At 34.2% G+C, this 17,199-nt stretch overlaps 1 protein-coding gene across 1 annotated transcript in view; it reads left to right on the forward strand.

Moving 5' to 3' along the window:
• The window catches only part of BRWD3 (bromodomain and WD repeat domain containing 3), a 129,249-nt gene that overhangs the window by 110,344 nt on the left and 1,706 nt on the right, over nt 1-17,199 (forward strand). The window contains exons 31-40 of the mRNA XM_007453705.1: nt 656-779; nt 1,783-1,908; nt 1,995-2,073; nt 7,126-7,182; nt 8,273-8,413; nt 9,294-9,368; nt 10,707-10,856; nt 12,173-12,336; nt 12,700-12,797; nt 13,341-13,499. Coding sequence (XP_007453767.1) covers nt 656-779; nt 1,783-1,908; nt 1,995-2,073; nt 7,126-7,182; nt 8,273-8,413; nt 9,294-9,368; nt 10,707-10,856; nt 12,173-12,336; nt 12,700-12,797; nt 13,341-13,499 — 1,173 coding nt within the window. The remainder of the gene's footprint in view (nt 1-655; nt 780-1,782; nt 1,909-1,994; nt 2,074-7,125; nt 7,183-8,272; nt 8,414-9,293; nt 9,369-10,706; nt 10,857-12,172; nt 12,337-12,699; nt 12,798-13,340; nt 13,500-17,199) is intronic.

Consider the following 17,199-nt stretch of genomic DNA (forward strand, 5'->3'; position numbering starts at 1 on the left):
GAATGTGAAGATGTTAGGAAGATGGGAATGAATAAGGAAAACCAGCAGAATTATAAGTTCTGTAAAAGGAAATGCATTTTCTCACTGTATACTTTTAACTCATGAGGCACGGTGATTCTAGTTTTAATAATAACATTTTTATTTGCTTGGCCAAAGTAATGACTGGCAAACTTTTTCAGTTCTTGGGCTATAATAGAGAAGGCAGCCATATAGGTGTCTTTTACTTTCTTGAGTCATTTTGGCTCTCTAGCTATTCCCTAAGCCTAACTTTGGATCGATATTTTGGTAAAGACAGTGGGTGCAGTAATATATTTTACTCCATGACTACTTATATTTTCTGAAGTATATCACAAGACATTTGACATTTATCCAGAAAAGACATAAATTTGAAGTTAAACACAGTTCTCCTTTAATTTTGTCTTGTTTTTACTTGATTTGAACCAGTGTATCATGCATGATTGAGTCATAGATAGAATGTCCAAATAAAAAGAATAACATTATAATAGTATTGGTCTAGTTTTTGCATAATTGAATAATCAGCATTTTAGAAATGTAGTATTATATCACCCACCGTTCTTGTTTATATGAGTTTTTGTTTGTTAACATGAAATGTTAGTGTTCTTTATAATTGTCTTTTTTTATTTTGTAAATGTTGTAGATTTTGCCAGCCCTTTTGCTGTTCCAGTGGATCTCAGTGCCTATCCCTTGTATTGTACTGTAGTTGCTTATCCAACTGACCTCAACACCATCAGGCGGAGACTTGAAAATCGCTTTTACAGGTCTGTTTAATTTTTATCATTTCTTAAAAGCTTGTATAGTTTTATATCTTTTGCTTTCCTTTTTGCATAATGATACACTGAGATATTTGTTTTCATAGTGTAAAATAACCATTCAGAAGACCCACTCCAAAATTTCTCCTGAAAATTTGAAACACTGATTTCCCTTTATTCAGTAGATTTTCACTCTTCCAGGGTAAAAAGAGGTATGGACAGGGAGGAAATTATGACTAGCACAAATCACATATGAAACAAAAACTACAGTTAATTTTAACTTATTAAAGGCAGATTAAGTAGTTTGTGGATTCATCTTGATTATGGTGCTCCAGGGACTTGGAGCATGTTGTAAATCCCCTGTTGGGGAATTAGGCAGCAGTTAATTAGATTTAATACCAATCCCAAAATGTGTATAGAAAAAGCCAAGTTATTTTTTCCTTGGTTTTGATTGAGAGTTGGGTGATTATGGGAAGGCAGTGGAGGGCAGCTTTTGGTACCTCTCTCACCCTAGAGTCTACTGTGTCCTAACGACAATTATTCCATGAAATGGTTATAAATATAACCAGTTGGGTGTATTTTATATCTTTACCTATAATTTCATTCAATAATATATATCATAAAAGCAATGAGGTAAAAATCTGTCCTTTTTGTTTTTTGCTTTTCTCTGAAAACAAAACATTCTTCTGTTGATTTATCAAAGCAGTATTTGTTTTTGTTACTTTGACCTTGGTCAAATCACTATTTACCCACAATGTTGTGGGTCAGTTATTTTCCAAGTTTTCATATCCAAGTTTATAGTCCAGTGGTTCTGAACTCTTGCCTGTGCTTCAAATACTCTAACTATATACCTTTATTAGTGCACATTAGTCACACACATATATTGAGTCACATACATATATCTGAACACCTTTGACATATCATGATTAAATGCCTAGTTCTATGTTGTCTAATCCTAGAATAGACTTTAAACGTATCAACCAAGAGTAACAGGGTATTTTTTCTTTCATAGGAGAATATCAGCATTAATGTGGGAAGTACGCTACATTGAGCATAATGCTAGGACTTTCAATGAGCCAGACAGTCCTATAGTTAAAGCAGCCAAAATTGTAACTGATGTCTTACTTCGATTTATTGGGTAAGAAGAAGTTTTATCTCCCATACAGGCTGAGTTCTGAATTCTAAAATTTATTGAAATGTATTTTAACTTATCTGTCTTCTCAGGGATCAGAGCTGTACTGATATACTGGATACTTATAATAAAATTAAAGCAGAAGAACTAAACAGTACTGATGCAGAAGAGGTAAGAATCACAGCATGATTAGTAGGCATGAATTCCTTTTCTGTCATTTAACGTACAATAAGTATTATATGTAAGTGTTAAAACTAACTATAGGGGCTTCCCTGGTGGCGCAGTGGTTGAGAGTCCGCCTGCTGAAGCAGGGGACACGGGTTTGTGCCCCAGTCTGGGAGGATCCCACATGCCGCGGAGCGGCTGGGCCCGTGAGCCGTGGCCGCTGAGCCTGCGCGTCCGGAGCCTGTGCTCCGCAATGGGAGAGGCCACAACAGTGAGAGGCCCGCGTACCGAAAAAAAAATAAAAATAAAAAAAATAACTATAAGCAGTGAAGCTGATTTCTGAAAGCTGGCTGAACACCTGCATCTTTTTGTATTAAACTCTTTAACCTATATGTAGATAATATATACCAAAAATGTAGTGTGCTGCAGTCAGAGAGAGGTGGCCAGTCATCCTTTTTGACACAGTGGGTTTCAGTGATGAGAAATCAATACTTTATTTTCCAGCCCTTGAACAGGACAAAGCACTAATCAGTGTTTTAAAAGAATGATTAGTTGATGGAAGTTTTAGTAGGGATTAATTTTCTACACAGTATATATAAAATTTTAAAGTATTTTATAATTTTAAACTTGAAAGTCTACAGTTTTAGTACTTTAGTACTTTCATGGAATTGCTATTTGATTTCCTTTATGAAAATTTGCAAACATAAACCAGTTTTTCTTAATGAAATGGAATTAGTATTGTCAGTAGACCCTCACATATCTTATTTCCCCACCCAGTCATATCCCTAATTTACCTTAAGCTATTTGTGACTAGAGGCTATGATAGAAGCAAAAGCCAAGATAAAAGGCTTAAACAGTAATGAAAAGTGATAATTCAAAAATATTTAATGGAAAACAATTCATCCCAGGGATGAGTTACTCAAATATGCTGGATTTTATTGCAGTGACTATTATTGTACAGAGGTATTTTACATGTTTATATTTTCCGTACTGTTAATTCCCAGAATGGTAAATCTCCAGTGTTTTTATTTTTTTTATTTATTTTTTCCCCAGTGTTTTTTTTTTTTTTGTGGTACGCGGGCCTCTCACTGCCGCGGCCTCTCCCGCCGCGGAGCACAGGCTCCGGACGTGCAGGCCCAGCGGCCATGGCCCACGGGCCCAGCCGCTCCGCGGCACGTGGGACCCTCCCAGACCAGGGCACGAACCCGCAACCCCTGCACCGGCAGGCAGACTCCCAACCACTGCGCCACCAGGGAAGCCCACCCCAGTGTTTTTAAATTTTACAAAAATGTATTTGACTATAAAATGTTGTAAGTATTATTGAAGTTAAATGTTATTTACATATTAAGGAAAACTCAGATATGCCAATTAGATATTATCCTCCTGAAACTAATGAAAAATTTATCATTCTTATTCCTGATATTTTCTCTGACCTTTCATATAAATTCATTTTGATTCAGAATTTGATGTAGCAAGAATACCTCCTCAAAGTAGCATTACTTGGATTAGAATAGGAAATTAAAGTAAAATGTAATTCAGCAACCTTATTTTTCCTTTCTTCCTCCCTCCCTCCCTCTCTCCCTCCATCCCTTCCTTCCTTTCTTTCAACATTTAAGTTCTACTCTTTAAGTAAATTGCAGTTATACAATACAGTGTTATCAATTATAGTCACCATGGTTTACATTAGATCCTTATATCCTCAGACCTTATTCATCTTCTAGCTGGAAGTTTGTATCCTTTTACCACCGTCTCCATATTCCCCCCCAGCATCTGGTCCACCACCCAACCGCTTTTCTGTACTCTGTTTCTATGAGTTTGACTTTCCCTTTTTTTAAAGATTCTACATATGAGTGATACCATGCAGTATTTGTCTTCCTTTGTCTGACTTATTTCACTTAGCATAATGCCCTCAAGGTCCATCTGCATTGTCACAAATGGCAGAATTACCTTCTTTCTTAAGGCTGAATAATATTCCATTGTGTATATATATATACCATATCTTCTCTGTCCATTCATCTGTTGACAGACAGATTGTTTCCATATCTTGGCTATTGTGAATAATACTGCAATGAACATGGGAGTACAACTTTATATCTTTGATATCTTGTTTTTATTTCCTTTAGATATATACCCAGAAGTGAGATTGCTGGATCATATGGTAGTTCTGTTTTTAATTTTTTGAGGAACCTCCATACTGTTTTCCATAGTGGCTGTACCAATTTACATTCCTACCAACAGTGCACAAGGACTCTCTTTTCTCCACATCCTCGCCAGCACTTATTATTTCTTTGTCTATTTGATAATAACCATTCTAACAGGTGTGAGGTGATATTTCATCGTGGTTTTCATTTGCTTTTCCCTGATGATTAGTGATGTTGAGTGCCTTTTCATGTACCCGTTGGCCGTTTGGATGTCTCCTTTGACAAATGTCTATTCAGTTTCTCTGCCCATTTTTTAATTGGATTATTTGTTCTTTTGCTATCAAGTTGTTTATATCTTTTGGATATTAACCCCTATCAAATATATGATTTGCAAATATTTTTTCCCATTTGGTACATTGCCTTTCATTTTGTTGATGGTTTTCTTTACTGTGCAGAAGCTTTCTAGTCTGATGTAGTCCCACTTGTTTATTTTTGCTTTTGTTGCCTTTTATTACCTTTGCATTTTGTCACATCCAAAAACCTCATTGTCAAGACGAATGTCAAGCAGCTTACACCCATGTGTTTTCTCTTAGGAGTTTTTGTTTTTTGTTTTTTGTTTTTTGTTTTCTTTGGGGGTTTTTTTTGCGGTATGCGGGCCTCTCAGTGTTGCGGCCTCTCCCATTGTGGAGCACAGGCTCCAGACGCACAGGCTCAGTGGCCGTGGCTCATGGGCCCAGCCACTCCACGGCATGTGGGATCTTCCTGGACCAGGGCACAAACCCGTGTCCCCAGCCTCGGCAGGTGGACTCTCAACCACTGCGCCACCAGGGAAGCCCTCTCTTAGGAGTTTTATGGTTTCATGTCTTACATCCAAGTCTTTAATCCATTCTGAGTTGTGTTTAATGTATGGTGTAAGATAGGTGTCCAGTTCCATTCTTTTGAGGTGGATATCATTTTCCAAGCACAATTTATTGAAGAAACTATCCTTTCCCTATTTTATATTCTTGGCTCCTCTGTTGTAAACTAATTGACCAATATGCATGGGTTTATTTCTGTGCTCTATTCTGTTCCATTGATCTGTGTGTTTTATGTCAATACCATACTCTTGTGATTACTATATCTTTGTAATATAGTTTGGTATCAAGAGGTGTGATGCCTCCAGCTCTTTTCTTCTTTCTCAAAATTGCTATTAGAATTCTTTTATATGGTTCCATATGAATTTTAAGATTATTTTCTATTTCTGCAAAAAATGCTGTTGGAAATTGTGTTGAATCTGTATATTGCTTTGAGTAGTACAAACATTTTAATGATATTAATTTTTCCAATCCATGAGCATGGACTATCTTTCCATTTATTTGTGTATTCTTCTGTTTCATCAATGTATTATAGTTTTCAGTGTCCAGATCTTTCAACTCCTTGGTTAAATTTATTCCTAGGTATTTTATTCTTTTTGATGCATTTATAAATGGCATTATTTTCTTAATTTCTCTTTCTGATAGCCCATTATTAGTGTATAGAAACACAACTTATTTTTGTATATTGATTTTGTATCCTGCAACTTTACTGAATTTGTTGATTAGTTCTAGCAGGTTTTGGTGGAGTATTTAGAGTTTTCTATATGTAATATTATGTCATCTGCTAACAGAGACAGTATTACTTCTTCCTTTTTAATTTGGATGCCTTTTGTTTTTCTTGACTAATTGTTCTAGCTAGGGCTTCCAATACTATGTTAAATAAAATAAAAGAGTAGGCATCCTTGTCTCATTCCTGATCTTAGAGGAAAAGCTTTTGGGTTTTTTTCCATTGACCATGAAATTAGCTGTGAGTTTGTCATATATGGCCTTTATTATGTTGAAATAAAATCTATACCTATTTTGTTATATCTTTTGGATATTAAACCCCCAGGGAGTTTTTATCATGGATGGATGTTGCTCACCTCAGAATGGCACTCTGGGTTAGAATAGAAAATTAAAGTAAAATGTAATTCAGCAATTTTAGAAAGGGAAACCAATGGCTCATGAGCTACTTTGCTTTCTTATTTTTAAAAAAATATTTATTGGGGTGTAGTTGATTTGCAATGTTGTGTTAGTTTCAGGTGTACAGCAAAGTGAATCTGTTATACATATACATATATCCACTCTTTTTTAGATTATTTTCCCATATAGGCCATTACAGAGTATTGAGTACAGTTCCCTGTGCTAGACAGTAGGTCCTTATTAGTTATCTATTTTATATATAGTAGTGTGTATATGTCAATCCCAATCTTCCAATTTATCCCTCCCCCATCCTTACCCGCCTGGTAACCATAAGTTTATTTTCTACATCTGTAACTCTATTTCTCTTTTGTAGATAAGTTCACTTGTAGCCATTTTCTAGATTCTCCAAGGCATTACCAGTGTGCTTCACCATCACCAAGTTAATAGTGGTGTGTGGGCCTTGCCTCTTTGTATTAAAAAACTAACCCTCAGAGGGATACTTAACTGAATCTTATGTTTTAATACACATTCATATTTTCCCTATAGAAAAGAGATATATTTCTTGAAGTAGTAAAAGATTAATCATGAGTAATTCATGATTATAGTATATTAAATTAGCATGTCATATAAAATAAGTTTTTTTAAAAAAATACTAACATTTAGGTACAACTTTAGATACGAATCATTGTACTTTCCCCCTCATTTCCTATTCTGATTTAAAGAGAAACTTCATTTACTCTTCTTCTCCCAGTATATTTTCCAACTTGTATATAGCATGTAGGTGAAGTTTGGAGTGAGTCTCCCTCTCACCTTTGTTCTGTTGCCTGCTCCAATGAGGGAGTTAATTGTGATTATATTTGCCATTTCTTTGTAAATTTTATCTAATTTGTAAGACTGAATATAACTTAATATCTTCTCCCACGCTTCCTTTTTAATTTTAGGATACAGAAATTGTTGATTTAGATTCAGATGGTCCTGGTACTTCATCTGGAAGAAGGGTAAGTGGATAAATGAACTGCTGATAAGAAAAAATTCAGGCTTCCTGTGTCAGGGATCCCTAAGACCAACTCCATATATTTGGAGAGTTGCTAGAAGGACTTATGGAACTCAGTATATATACTTGTTAACTCATCGCTAAGGTTTATGACAGTGACACAGTAAGGATACACAGCTGGATCACAGGGAAAAAGATACAGGCAGAGTCTGGAGGAATCCATGTGCAGGTTTCTTTATGTTCTCTCTCTCCTCTGAAGGGCCACACAGAGTACATTCTTTTCCCACAGTGAAAAATGGAGCAACATGTGTGTGATTAGAGACTGATCTCCCAAAGAATTTATTGGGAGCTTGTTATGTAGACCCCATCTAGCTAGCACATGCCAAGATTCCAGACTCACAGAAAGTAGGAAAGCATAGGAAATGTACAGGAAAGTGAATGTTCAGCACAAGTGACATTCTTTGTACAAACAGTGTGGGCACAGTAAACCACCTTTATTATTTAGAAAAGAGTTCAAGTACCAAGTTCCTAGATGCCAGTCAAGGGCCAACCTTATAATAAGCAAGCCCTGCTAAAGATAGACTCAGGTCTGTTATGTTAACTCTGTTCTGCACACTTCTCTATGATAATTAGACAAACATTTGTTGTATATAAGGAAAATGTTCCCTTTCGAATACTGAAACATATTGTGTAAAAAAGGCATCAAATAGTAAAGGCAAGAACATATTATGACCACAAAGGATTTACTTAAGAATATATATATTGTTCAGTTGTTATTTTGAGAAAATTACAGTGCCACTGTCAAATATTCTTAACTAGCAGCAAAGACTAAGGTATTAAAATTATTGACCTTGTAGATTTTCTTAAAATGAGAATTCAGAATGCTAGAATTATTGCTGTTTCTAAGAATATAATATCCAGTTTTTATTTGTTTGTATTTTTGCCAGGGAGAATGATGTTTAATCTAAACTAAGAAATTTTTAAATAGCAGCTGCCCTATCTTATATAGATATATATTAACATAGGAAGACAGGAGAAAATCAATGAGGACTTAAGGAAAGAGCTTTTAGATATAATTCTTTTAAAATCTACAGGTCAAATGCCGAGGCAGAAGACTGTCTTTAAAGTGTAATCCTGATGCTTGGAGAAATCAATGCACAGAACTGTTGGGCCTCATTTATGAACGTGAAGACTCAGAGCCATTTCGACAGCCATCTGATCCTCTTTCCAACCCAGTAAGTATATTTATTTAAATAATTACCAATATGTAATTTCCCATAAATATCCATGCTAAGTTCTAGTTAAGAGCCCTTTCCCCCCTTTCTTCCTTCCTTCCTTCTTCCTTCTTTGTTTGTGTATCTTTGAATTGTGAAAGTGTGTAGTGTGATTAGTCATGACTTTTTAAAATGCATGACATGTACTTTGTAAATTACACAGTTGTAAACCAAATTTTAATCTAAACATCTTTGCATTTCCTTGCTGCTTTTATTTTGCATATTTGTTTAATGCATTTTATTAACTTCTAATAAACTTCTACACACTGGAGACCCTTGATAACATATGTCAGCCCTATTTAATTTACAATAAATAAGTTATTAAATATGATCACTTAGAGTAATCAATATACCATTATTACTTTTCATCAAAGATAAAAGCATGAGAACTTAAATTACAGGATACCTTTTCTAGGAGTATATCTATTTACATGTTGAATAACCTTTTAGTATAGATAGCAAATCTGTTTTAGCTTTTTCAGAAAAAAGGTACAGCAATATTTCAGAAATACATCAAACTATCCTCTGAAATTAGTAAACAGCAATATTCTCTGCATACACAGGTTTCTGTTGGGAAAAAATGTTATTCAAATAAGGAACAAAATTACATTCAACAAAACTTGATTTGTTTTTGTGGGGGGTTTAGGTAGAATAAATTAGTTTTGTATTTTTCATGGTAGAGGAGAATGGTGAATGTAGAATTTCTTCATCTTAAATTATAGTTAGTAAAAACATAATTCCTATTTATGGATCTTTGAGCTTTAAATCATAATTGCATTGCAAGTCTTGATATTTTGTTGTGGTGGTCTGGAAATACAATATATCTTCTTTACCCTAATAGGGCCATCAAGAGCAAGAGGGCGAATCCTCTGAGTCAGTTATTCCAGAACGACAACAAGATCCATCTCTTTGTGAGGTAGGCCTAGTAGTCTCTTAAAAGACATATATGTTCTAGTTGTTTTTGTGTTGTTTTACTTTTTTAAATCCCCATACTGTAAACAAATCTTTTATAATTTATAAAGCTATTTTTCAACTTTGCTCACTATCTTTTTACCTTTGTTTGAGATTTTGGTTGTTTATTTTTTGTCTTTTAAACAACACATGCTCTGGAGAGTTCTTTGTAGCATCTGGGTAGATGTTTGTTTATATAGTTCTAAAGCTACTGTAGCAGAGTAGAAAACATCAATTACACAACATAATTATGTCTGTAACTGCAGCTGATTGTTCTCAGTGGGACTTTATTCAGCAGGCTGACTGGGTCTTTTGAGTTTTGGTCATTGTATTACATGAAGTTCCAATATTTTTTTCTCTATGAAAATCTTTATTTCATAAGCCATATTATATTGGAATACACTTTGGTTTTTATGATTTAAGCAAAAAAAATTAAGAAGATACATTAAGATCAACTGTGATTTCTCATACTTTGAAAAATATTTTCTCTTTTATAATACCTTTCTTCTGCCCCTTCATCTGGCCCTTTGGCTTCTCCTTTGAGAGAAATGTTGTGCTTTTATTTCTTAATGATTCTAATTAGGATGAAGGATCTAATATTGACTATGGTTTTCACTCCAGAACATGTTTATCATTGGTGGTTGTGGTATACCTAAGTATAAATTTCAGATGTAATTCCATATGATAACCCTAGGAATATCTTAACTAGACTTGAAAGATTTAGATTAAAATAGAAAGAATCTTCTCCACCCCTAACTAATAAAGATCAAACTAATTATGAATCTGAGACTGAAGACTTTAGATGAAGCACAAGTGTCACATTTATTTAAAAACAAAAAGATAGGAGAAAGGCACAAACATGGCCAATTTGATTTTGACCTTCAACTAATGACAGTTTAGGTAGAATGCCCTCATGCCAACTCCCTGGCACATTGCTCAATGAAAGTAGATGGGATTATTCACACAGAATTAAATAGTTCCATGTCACAAATTAGCTACCTATTTCTAAGATATTCCCATCTATGTAGAGATGAAGCCAGTGGCTGTGGATTTTCTGTTCTGTCCCTTGAGAGTCATATGATTTTCCATTGAAGGGTGAGGGCTAAGACCCTCCCACAGACCCCTGCTGTTTCCCTGAGCCACCAAAAGACCTCTATTAAATGGATGGTTTGGGACTACAAAGAGGTAACTGGCAGATTGAAGAGCAGTGTGTTTGTTTCATAATGATGCAAATCTCAGTCCCATTGTATTATGTAGTGTTGTTACTCAGCCTGTGTGTTTAATAACACATTCTTCTTTGTAGGATTGTCATGTTATAGACACTCCTATGGACTTCAGCACTGTGAAAGAAACTTTGGAAGCAGGAAACTATGGTAGTCCTCTGGAATTTTATAAGGATGTTCGCCAAATATTCAGCAACTCCAAAGCTTATACCTCTAATAAAAAGTCAAGGGTATGAAAAAAACAATATTAGGTGGATTAATTACCTAAGTGTTTAGTTATATATATCAGGCAATTTTCTTTCACCAGTTTTAAAATTGCTAAACAAGTATGTACTACCATTCTGACATAGTTTCTAAAGTTTGATTCTCAGTACTTTCTCTGAAACAGTTTATTAAGCATGCATTAAAGATACATTTAGCATAGTCATTCTGAAATTAAGCCCTTCTTCCTTTCTCCTACCTGCCTCTTCTTTACTCTTAAGTAATACCTATATTTGCCAGAGAGAAGTCAAGGAAAGGAGTGGTAGAAATTTGAGTACTCTTTAATATGTCCAATAAATAATTTGATAAATAAAAGTGGTTGACAGGATTAATTTATATGAAATATTTAGATTAGCTATGAATATTTATGTTCCCTTTATTATAACAAATTAGTGAACTATATTGGGAAATTATAACTTTATTCATACTCACATTTAATACTTTCTCTGTGTTTTGTCAGTACTTAAACATCTTGAGAACAAAAAAGTAATAATTTTTGTGTTTTCTAATCACTAGTAACTGATTAACTTTTAAATCAGTTGCACAGTAGGTATATACATGCTCACTTCCACTTCATATGAAATGAATTTTCACTGATTTCTGTACACATAATTTTTCACACTTGATTTATTTTCTACGTTTACATGTGTACTGATAAATGTTTGTATAATCTTTAAACAGTAGGTTTTATATTTTGAAGCCTTTTTAAAAATATATATTATGAACATTTTTCCATCTTATTATTGCTCTTTGAAAACAGAAGAGTAGGTGCTTTTGTGTAGGTGGTTTTGTGTTGTTTGACCAGCGTCCTAGTGCTAGAGATTTAGGTTGTTTTTAGTTTTTTACTTTAAATGGATAATGCTGTGGGTAACATCGTTAACATCCTTGAACATAATTATTTCGTGTGTGTAGTTCTCTGATATTTCCTTAGGATAAATTCCTAAAGATGAAATTATTAGCCAAAGGATGTATATATTTTAAGGTTTTTGGCAAATATTGCAGATTGTCCTTAGAATGTTGTTCAGGTTAAAATACCCACTGGCAATGTATAAGAATATTTTTTCCTCCCCTTCCCAACATTGTATATTATCTTTTAAAAATCATTATTAATTTGTAGGTGAAAATGGTATTTTGTTTTAATTCTTCAGGAAAATTTTTCAAGTGTAAGAAGCACATATATTATGTCTGAAAGGATGATGTTGATATTGTTCAGGCATGTTTATAACCTGTTATTTTTATATAATTAAAGTAGTTGGTAAAACAAGACTAATTTCTACCTTTTCAGATCTATAGCATGACATTGCGATTATCTGCCTTATTTGAAAGTCATATTAAAAATATCATCTCTGAATATAAGTCAGCAATCCAGAGTCAGAAGAGGAGAAGGCCACGGTACAGAAAACGTCTAAGAAGCAGCAGCAGTTCATTATCTAGTAGCAGAGCTCCTAGGTATATTACATTGACATGGCAGTTTAGTTTTCAAAGCATCTTGTATGTATTACCTCACTTCTTAAAGTTTATTGACTACTTTGAGGGAATCCAAGAGATTTTGTTGTTGTTGTTAGAACTCTTATACCTGTGTAAAGGTGGAGCTGGTAACCCAAAGCTTTTTTAAATGGATTTTACTATACCCAAACCTTTTTTTTTTAATTTTAATGATTGAAATTTAACTTTGTCCTATTACCAATTTGAATTATTTCACTTAAATTATATTGCATTTCTTCTTTGCTTAGCTTAAGCATTTTGTATCATACTATCATAATATATTGCTAATAGAAAAATTTGTTCATTATTATATATTTTTACTTATAGTCCAAAAGGGAAACAGAAACAAATGAAGTTACAGCCTAAAAATGACCAGAATACCTCAGTGTCTTATGCCAGGACTAGCTCTCCTTTCTCATCTCCTGGTAAATATGTCTTTTGTTTTTGGTGTTCTGTATTTTAGTTTAACTAAAGAATATAGAAGAGGCAGCATGGTTTATAATGCAAGGGGCAGTGGATTTGGATGTATCAATAGAAAAGTTGCATTCTATTCCCAGTTCTCTGTGACCCTGGGTAAGACATTAGGTCATAGGACTTAGTTTCTTCACTTTTAAAGTAAGGGTGTTAAGACTAGATGAATTTTAAAGTCACTTAGTTTAAAATTATGTGACTTTATGATTTTTAACATCTGTAATATCTCAGACCACTCATCTATATTATACTTACCAACCTAAGAATTGAAGATTCATAATGTGGGGAAGTGGTTTTCTTGGACAAGTTTTTCTGACAAACTGCTTGAAAGCTTAACAATGTAATAAAACATTTATTCTCAAAATATTCATATTTTCTTTAAACAATTTGTAATTTTGATGTTAGAGTGAAATAACTGAGATATAGTTTTAAAAACAGCCTGTTAAATTTTTCTGAAAACATAATTATGTTAACATTACAATCTTTTTAAATGTAAGTTTCAGATGTTGCTGAAGGGCTGTCACTGTATTTACTTGATGATGAACTGGATGGGCCATTTTCTTCATCGAGCTTCAGTGGATATAGCCGAAGTGGAAATAGCCATGACCCAGGGAAAGCCAGATCATTTCGAAATAAAGTTTTGCCGATTAAACAAGGTAAGAAATAAATATGGACAGGGTATTTATTCTTTGTTCCTTTATGATGGCAGACAAATCATTTAAAAGCTGATATATTTATGTAGTAAAAATTAGCATGTTCTTATAGTTAATGAGGATTTCAATATTGTCAGACTTGAGTCAGTTAGGATTTCATATGCAGATTTCCAAACATATCTTAGTCTTTTAAAATAAAATTTAAAATGAGTAGGGTGAAAAAAACTAAATGAAGAGCTCTTTCCCGAAGCACATAAAAACTAGACTGTTTGACACATTTAGGGTTTTTCATATTATTAAACCATATTAATAAGAAAGGAAAAATATCCAAAATCACCTTTAAATAGGCCTCATATTTTTTAGGGCTACCCCAATTTTACAAAAGGGTTTGTGTCGAAAAGTGAGCCTTCTTTCAGTCAACATCCACTTCTAAAACCTTCCTTTGGTTTTCCAGTTATGTTACTCAGATATTCTCTTCCTTCGGGGGCCTGCTGTCTCAATAATTCAGAGGTTTTCAGACTTTTCTACCTATTTCTGGGTAATCCAAAGAGGTACTTCAAAAATACTCAGAAGAGATTTCTCCTTTCAACCAGAACAACTCTGTTTTTTATTTCATGTGATGAGCTTTCATATAACTTTTATTTGAAGAATAATTTTCACTGCTTAAAAAGAAATCCCTGACCTAATAATTCATTATCAGGTACATCCATTGTGGACTATGTCTGAGGGCATCGGTTATAAATACTGGAAGTTTATTGTTGTTATGCAGACTTTCTTCTTATACTTAGTCCTATGTTATGGACCCTTTCACAGAAAGTTCTAATATGTTCATCTATTTGAAGTTTGTGAAGAATGATTAATATGCTTTTACAAATATCTTTATTTGAATATATATTTATATTTTATATAAATTTTTAATGAACGATTAAGTAGCTTATCCATTGTTATTGAAGTATCAAATAACTTAAAAATAGATGTTCTAAAGATATATTTTATATCAGTTATGTGAGAAATATTGAAACTTCAGATTACTTTAAAATAATTAGTGCCTTTATTTTTCCAATTTATATCTTTACCCTCTCCTCTGATCCTGCTGCACATTGCATACTCATGGCACTTCTCTTTTTGCCCTTTCCTTCACTGTCAAGCTTTTAGAAAGAATAGCTTATACTTCCTACCTCTATTTTCTTTCCATCTAAACATTCCTTTATGCTTTGTAGTCTGGCCTCTGCCCATACCACTCTCCAAAAGCTTTTCTCCCCAGAATCACCAGTAATCTTCAGTGACCAACCAGTGTCCTTTTCTTAGTCCCCATCTCCTTGATCTCTCTATATCATTGCATGCTATTGACTACCCCCTCTAGGAACTCCACTGCCTATCTTCTATACTCTACTGATCCTATATCTCTGTTTCTCCTATATTTCTATATTTTGTCTTTTCTTTGGCCTTTCATGCCTCCTATTTGCAGTTTCTCACTTTTTTGTCTTCTACAAATAAAGGAATTTAATAACTACATCTATCATCTTTATGCTGATGACTCCAAATTCATATATCTAGCCCTAATATCTCTTTATTCTACCAGTCTTATTTCCAGTACTTCTTAAAAAAAAATCCCTTGAGTGCTTATCATCCATTTTTATGTTTCAAGCTTGCTTCTTTTTTTTGCACTCACTATTTTCGTTAATGGCACCATCATCTTCTGAGTCATCCAACTTAAAATCTTACAGTGTTCTTTGACTCACCTTTTATCCCTCATAAGTGTCAGTTGCTAAGTTTTGTGAATTCTACAGCTTTTTAGTATCACTCAAATCTCTTGCTACAGTTTGTATTGCTATCCCCATAGTCTCTAGCCTAGTATAGTAGTCAACATGGGCTGTCACAGCAAGACACCACAGATTGGCTTAAACAACAGATATTCATTTTTAGCAGCTATATTGAGATACCATTTGACATATAAAAATTGTATATATTTAAAGTGTACAATTTGATATTTTGATATACATATACACTATGAAATGATCACCACAAACTAATTAACATATCCATCACCTCTACATAGTTACCGAGTGTGTGTGTATGTGTGTGTGTGTTGAGAAGGTTTAAGGTCTATCCTCTTAGCAAATTTCAGGTATACAATACAGTATTGTTAACTGTAGTCACCATACTCTACATTTGATATCCAGAATAACTGAATCTTTGTACCCTTTAACCAACACCTCCCCATTTTTCTTCCCTCCATCGCCTGGCAACCTCCATCCTACTCTCTCCCTCTATGAGTATGACTGTTTTAGATTATAGATATAAGTGATATCATGCAATATTTCTCTTTCTGTATCTTGCATATTTTGCTTAGCATAATGTCCTCCAGCTCCATGCATGTTGTCGTAAATGGCAATATTTCCTTCTTTTATCCATTCATCTGTGGAAAGACATACAGGTTGTTTCCATGTCTTGACTGTTGTGAATAATGCTACACTGAACATGGGAATAAAGATATCTCTTCAAGATGCTGATTTCAGTTTCTTTGAGTATATATCCAGAAGTGGGTTTGCTGGATCAAATGGTAGTTCTATTTTTAGTTTTTTTTAGGGAACCTCCGTACTGATTTCCATAATGGCTGTACTAATTTACTTTTTCACCAACAGTGTACAAGGGTTCCCTTTTCTCCACATCCTCGCCAACACTAGTTACCTTTTATCTTTTTGATATTAGCAACCCTAACAGGTGTGAGGTGATATCTGATTGTGGTTCTGATTTACATTTCCCTGATGGTTAGAGATGTTGAGCACCTTTTCATATACCTACAACAGACATTTATTTTCTCACAGTTCTGGAGGCTCAAAATCCAACATCAAGGTGCCAGCAGGGTTGGTGTCTGGTAAGGGCTTTCTTCCTGGCTTGCTCATGGCTACCTTCTCCCTGTGTCCTCGTATGAGTTTTTTCTTTGCATACACAGACAGGAAGAACAAGTGAGCACTGGTGTGTCTTTCTCTTATAAGGACACAGGCAAGTCCTGGTGCATTAGGACCAACCTACCCTTATGATTTCATTTAATTTTAATTACTTCCTTAAAGGCTCTATATACAGTCATATTGGGGGTTAGGGCTTCAACATATGTATTTGGGGGGGTGGAGTGGGCACACAAAATTCAGTCCATAACACCTACACTATTAGACTAATCTTGTAATTGTGGTTACCATACAACCCTACTCTTTACTCTCTCCAGTTTTTCCAGTCCACTCTCCTGTTTTCCTCCTACCTTGCTTATCTTTGCCAATTGTTCTTTATCTTTAAATGTTGGAATATACCAAGTCTCAGTCCTCAGCCACCTTCTCTCTCTTTACTTGCTCTCTCAGTGAGCTTTCTTATTTCTTTTTACGCTAAATGTTATCTCTTTACTGAAAATTTCCAAAATTATATCTCCAACTCTATCCAAGTCTCCCCTGAGTTCTGGACTGGTATATCCACTTGCTTTTTTTCTTTTTCTTTTTAAAATGTCTTGACTTGGATTTCTAGTAGTATTTCTATCTGGAATCTTGATTTTTTTCTTTCCACCAGATTGCCCAAACGTATTCTCCTTCATTGTTCTCTAACCTAGCAATATATCTCTACCATTCACCAAGTTACTCAGGCATAAAACCTAGGAGTTGATTTCATTTTGTGCTTAACACTTGACATCCAATCCATCAGAAATTTCTGTCAG

Source organism: Lipotes vexillifer, unplaced genomic scaffold, assembly GCF_000442215.2.
Source record: "Lipotes vexillifer unplaced genomic scaffold, Lipotes_vexillifer_v1.1 scaffold599, whole genome shotgun sequence".
In the NCBI taxonomy this organism is placed as follows: Eukaryota; Metazoa; Chordata; class Mammalia; order Artiodactyla; family Lipotidae; genus Lipotes; species Lipotes vexillifer.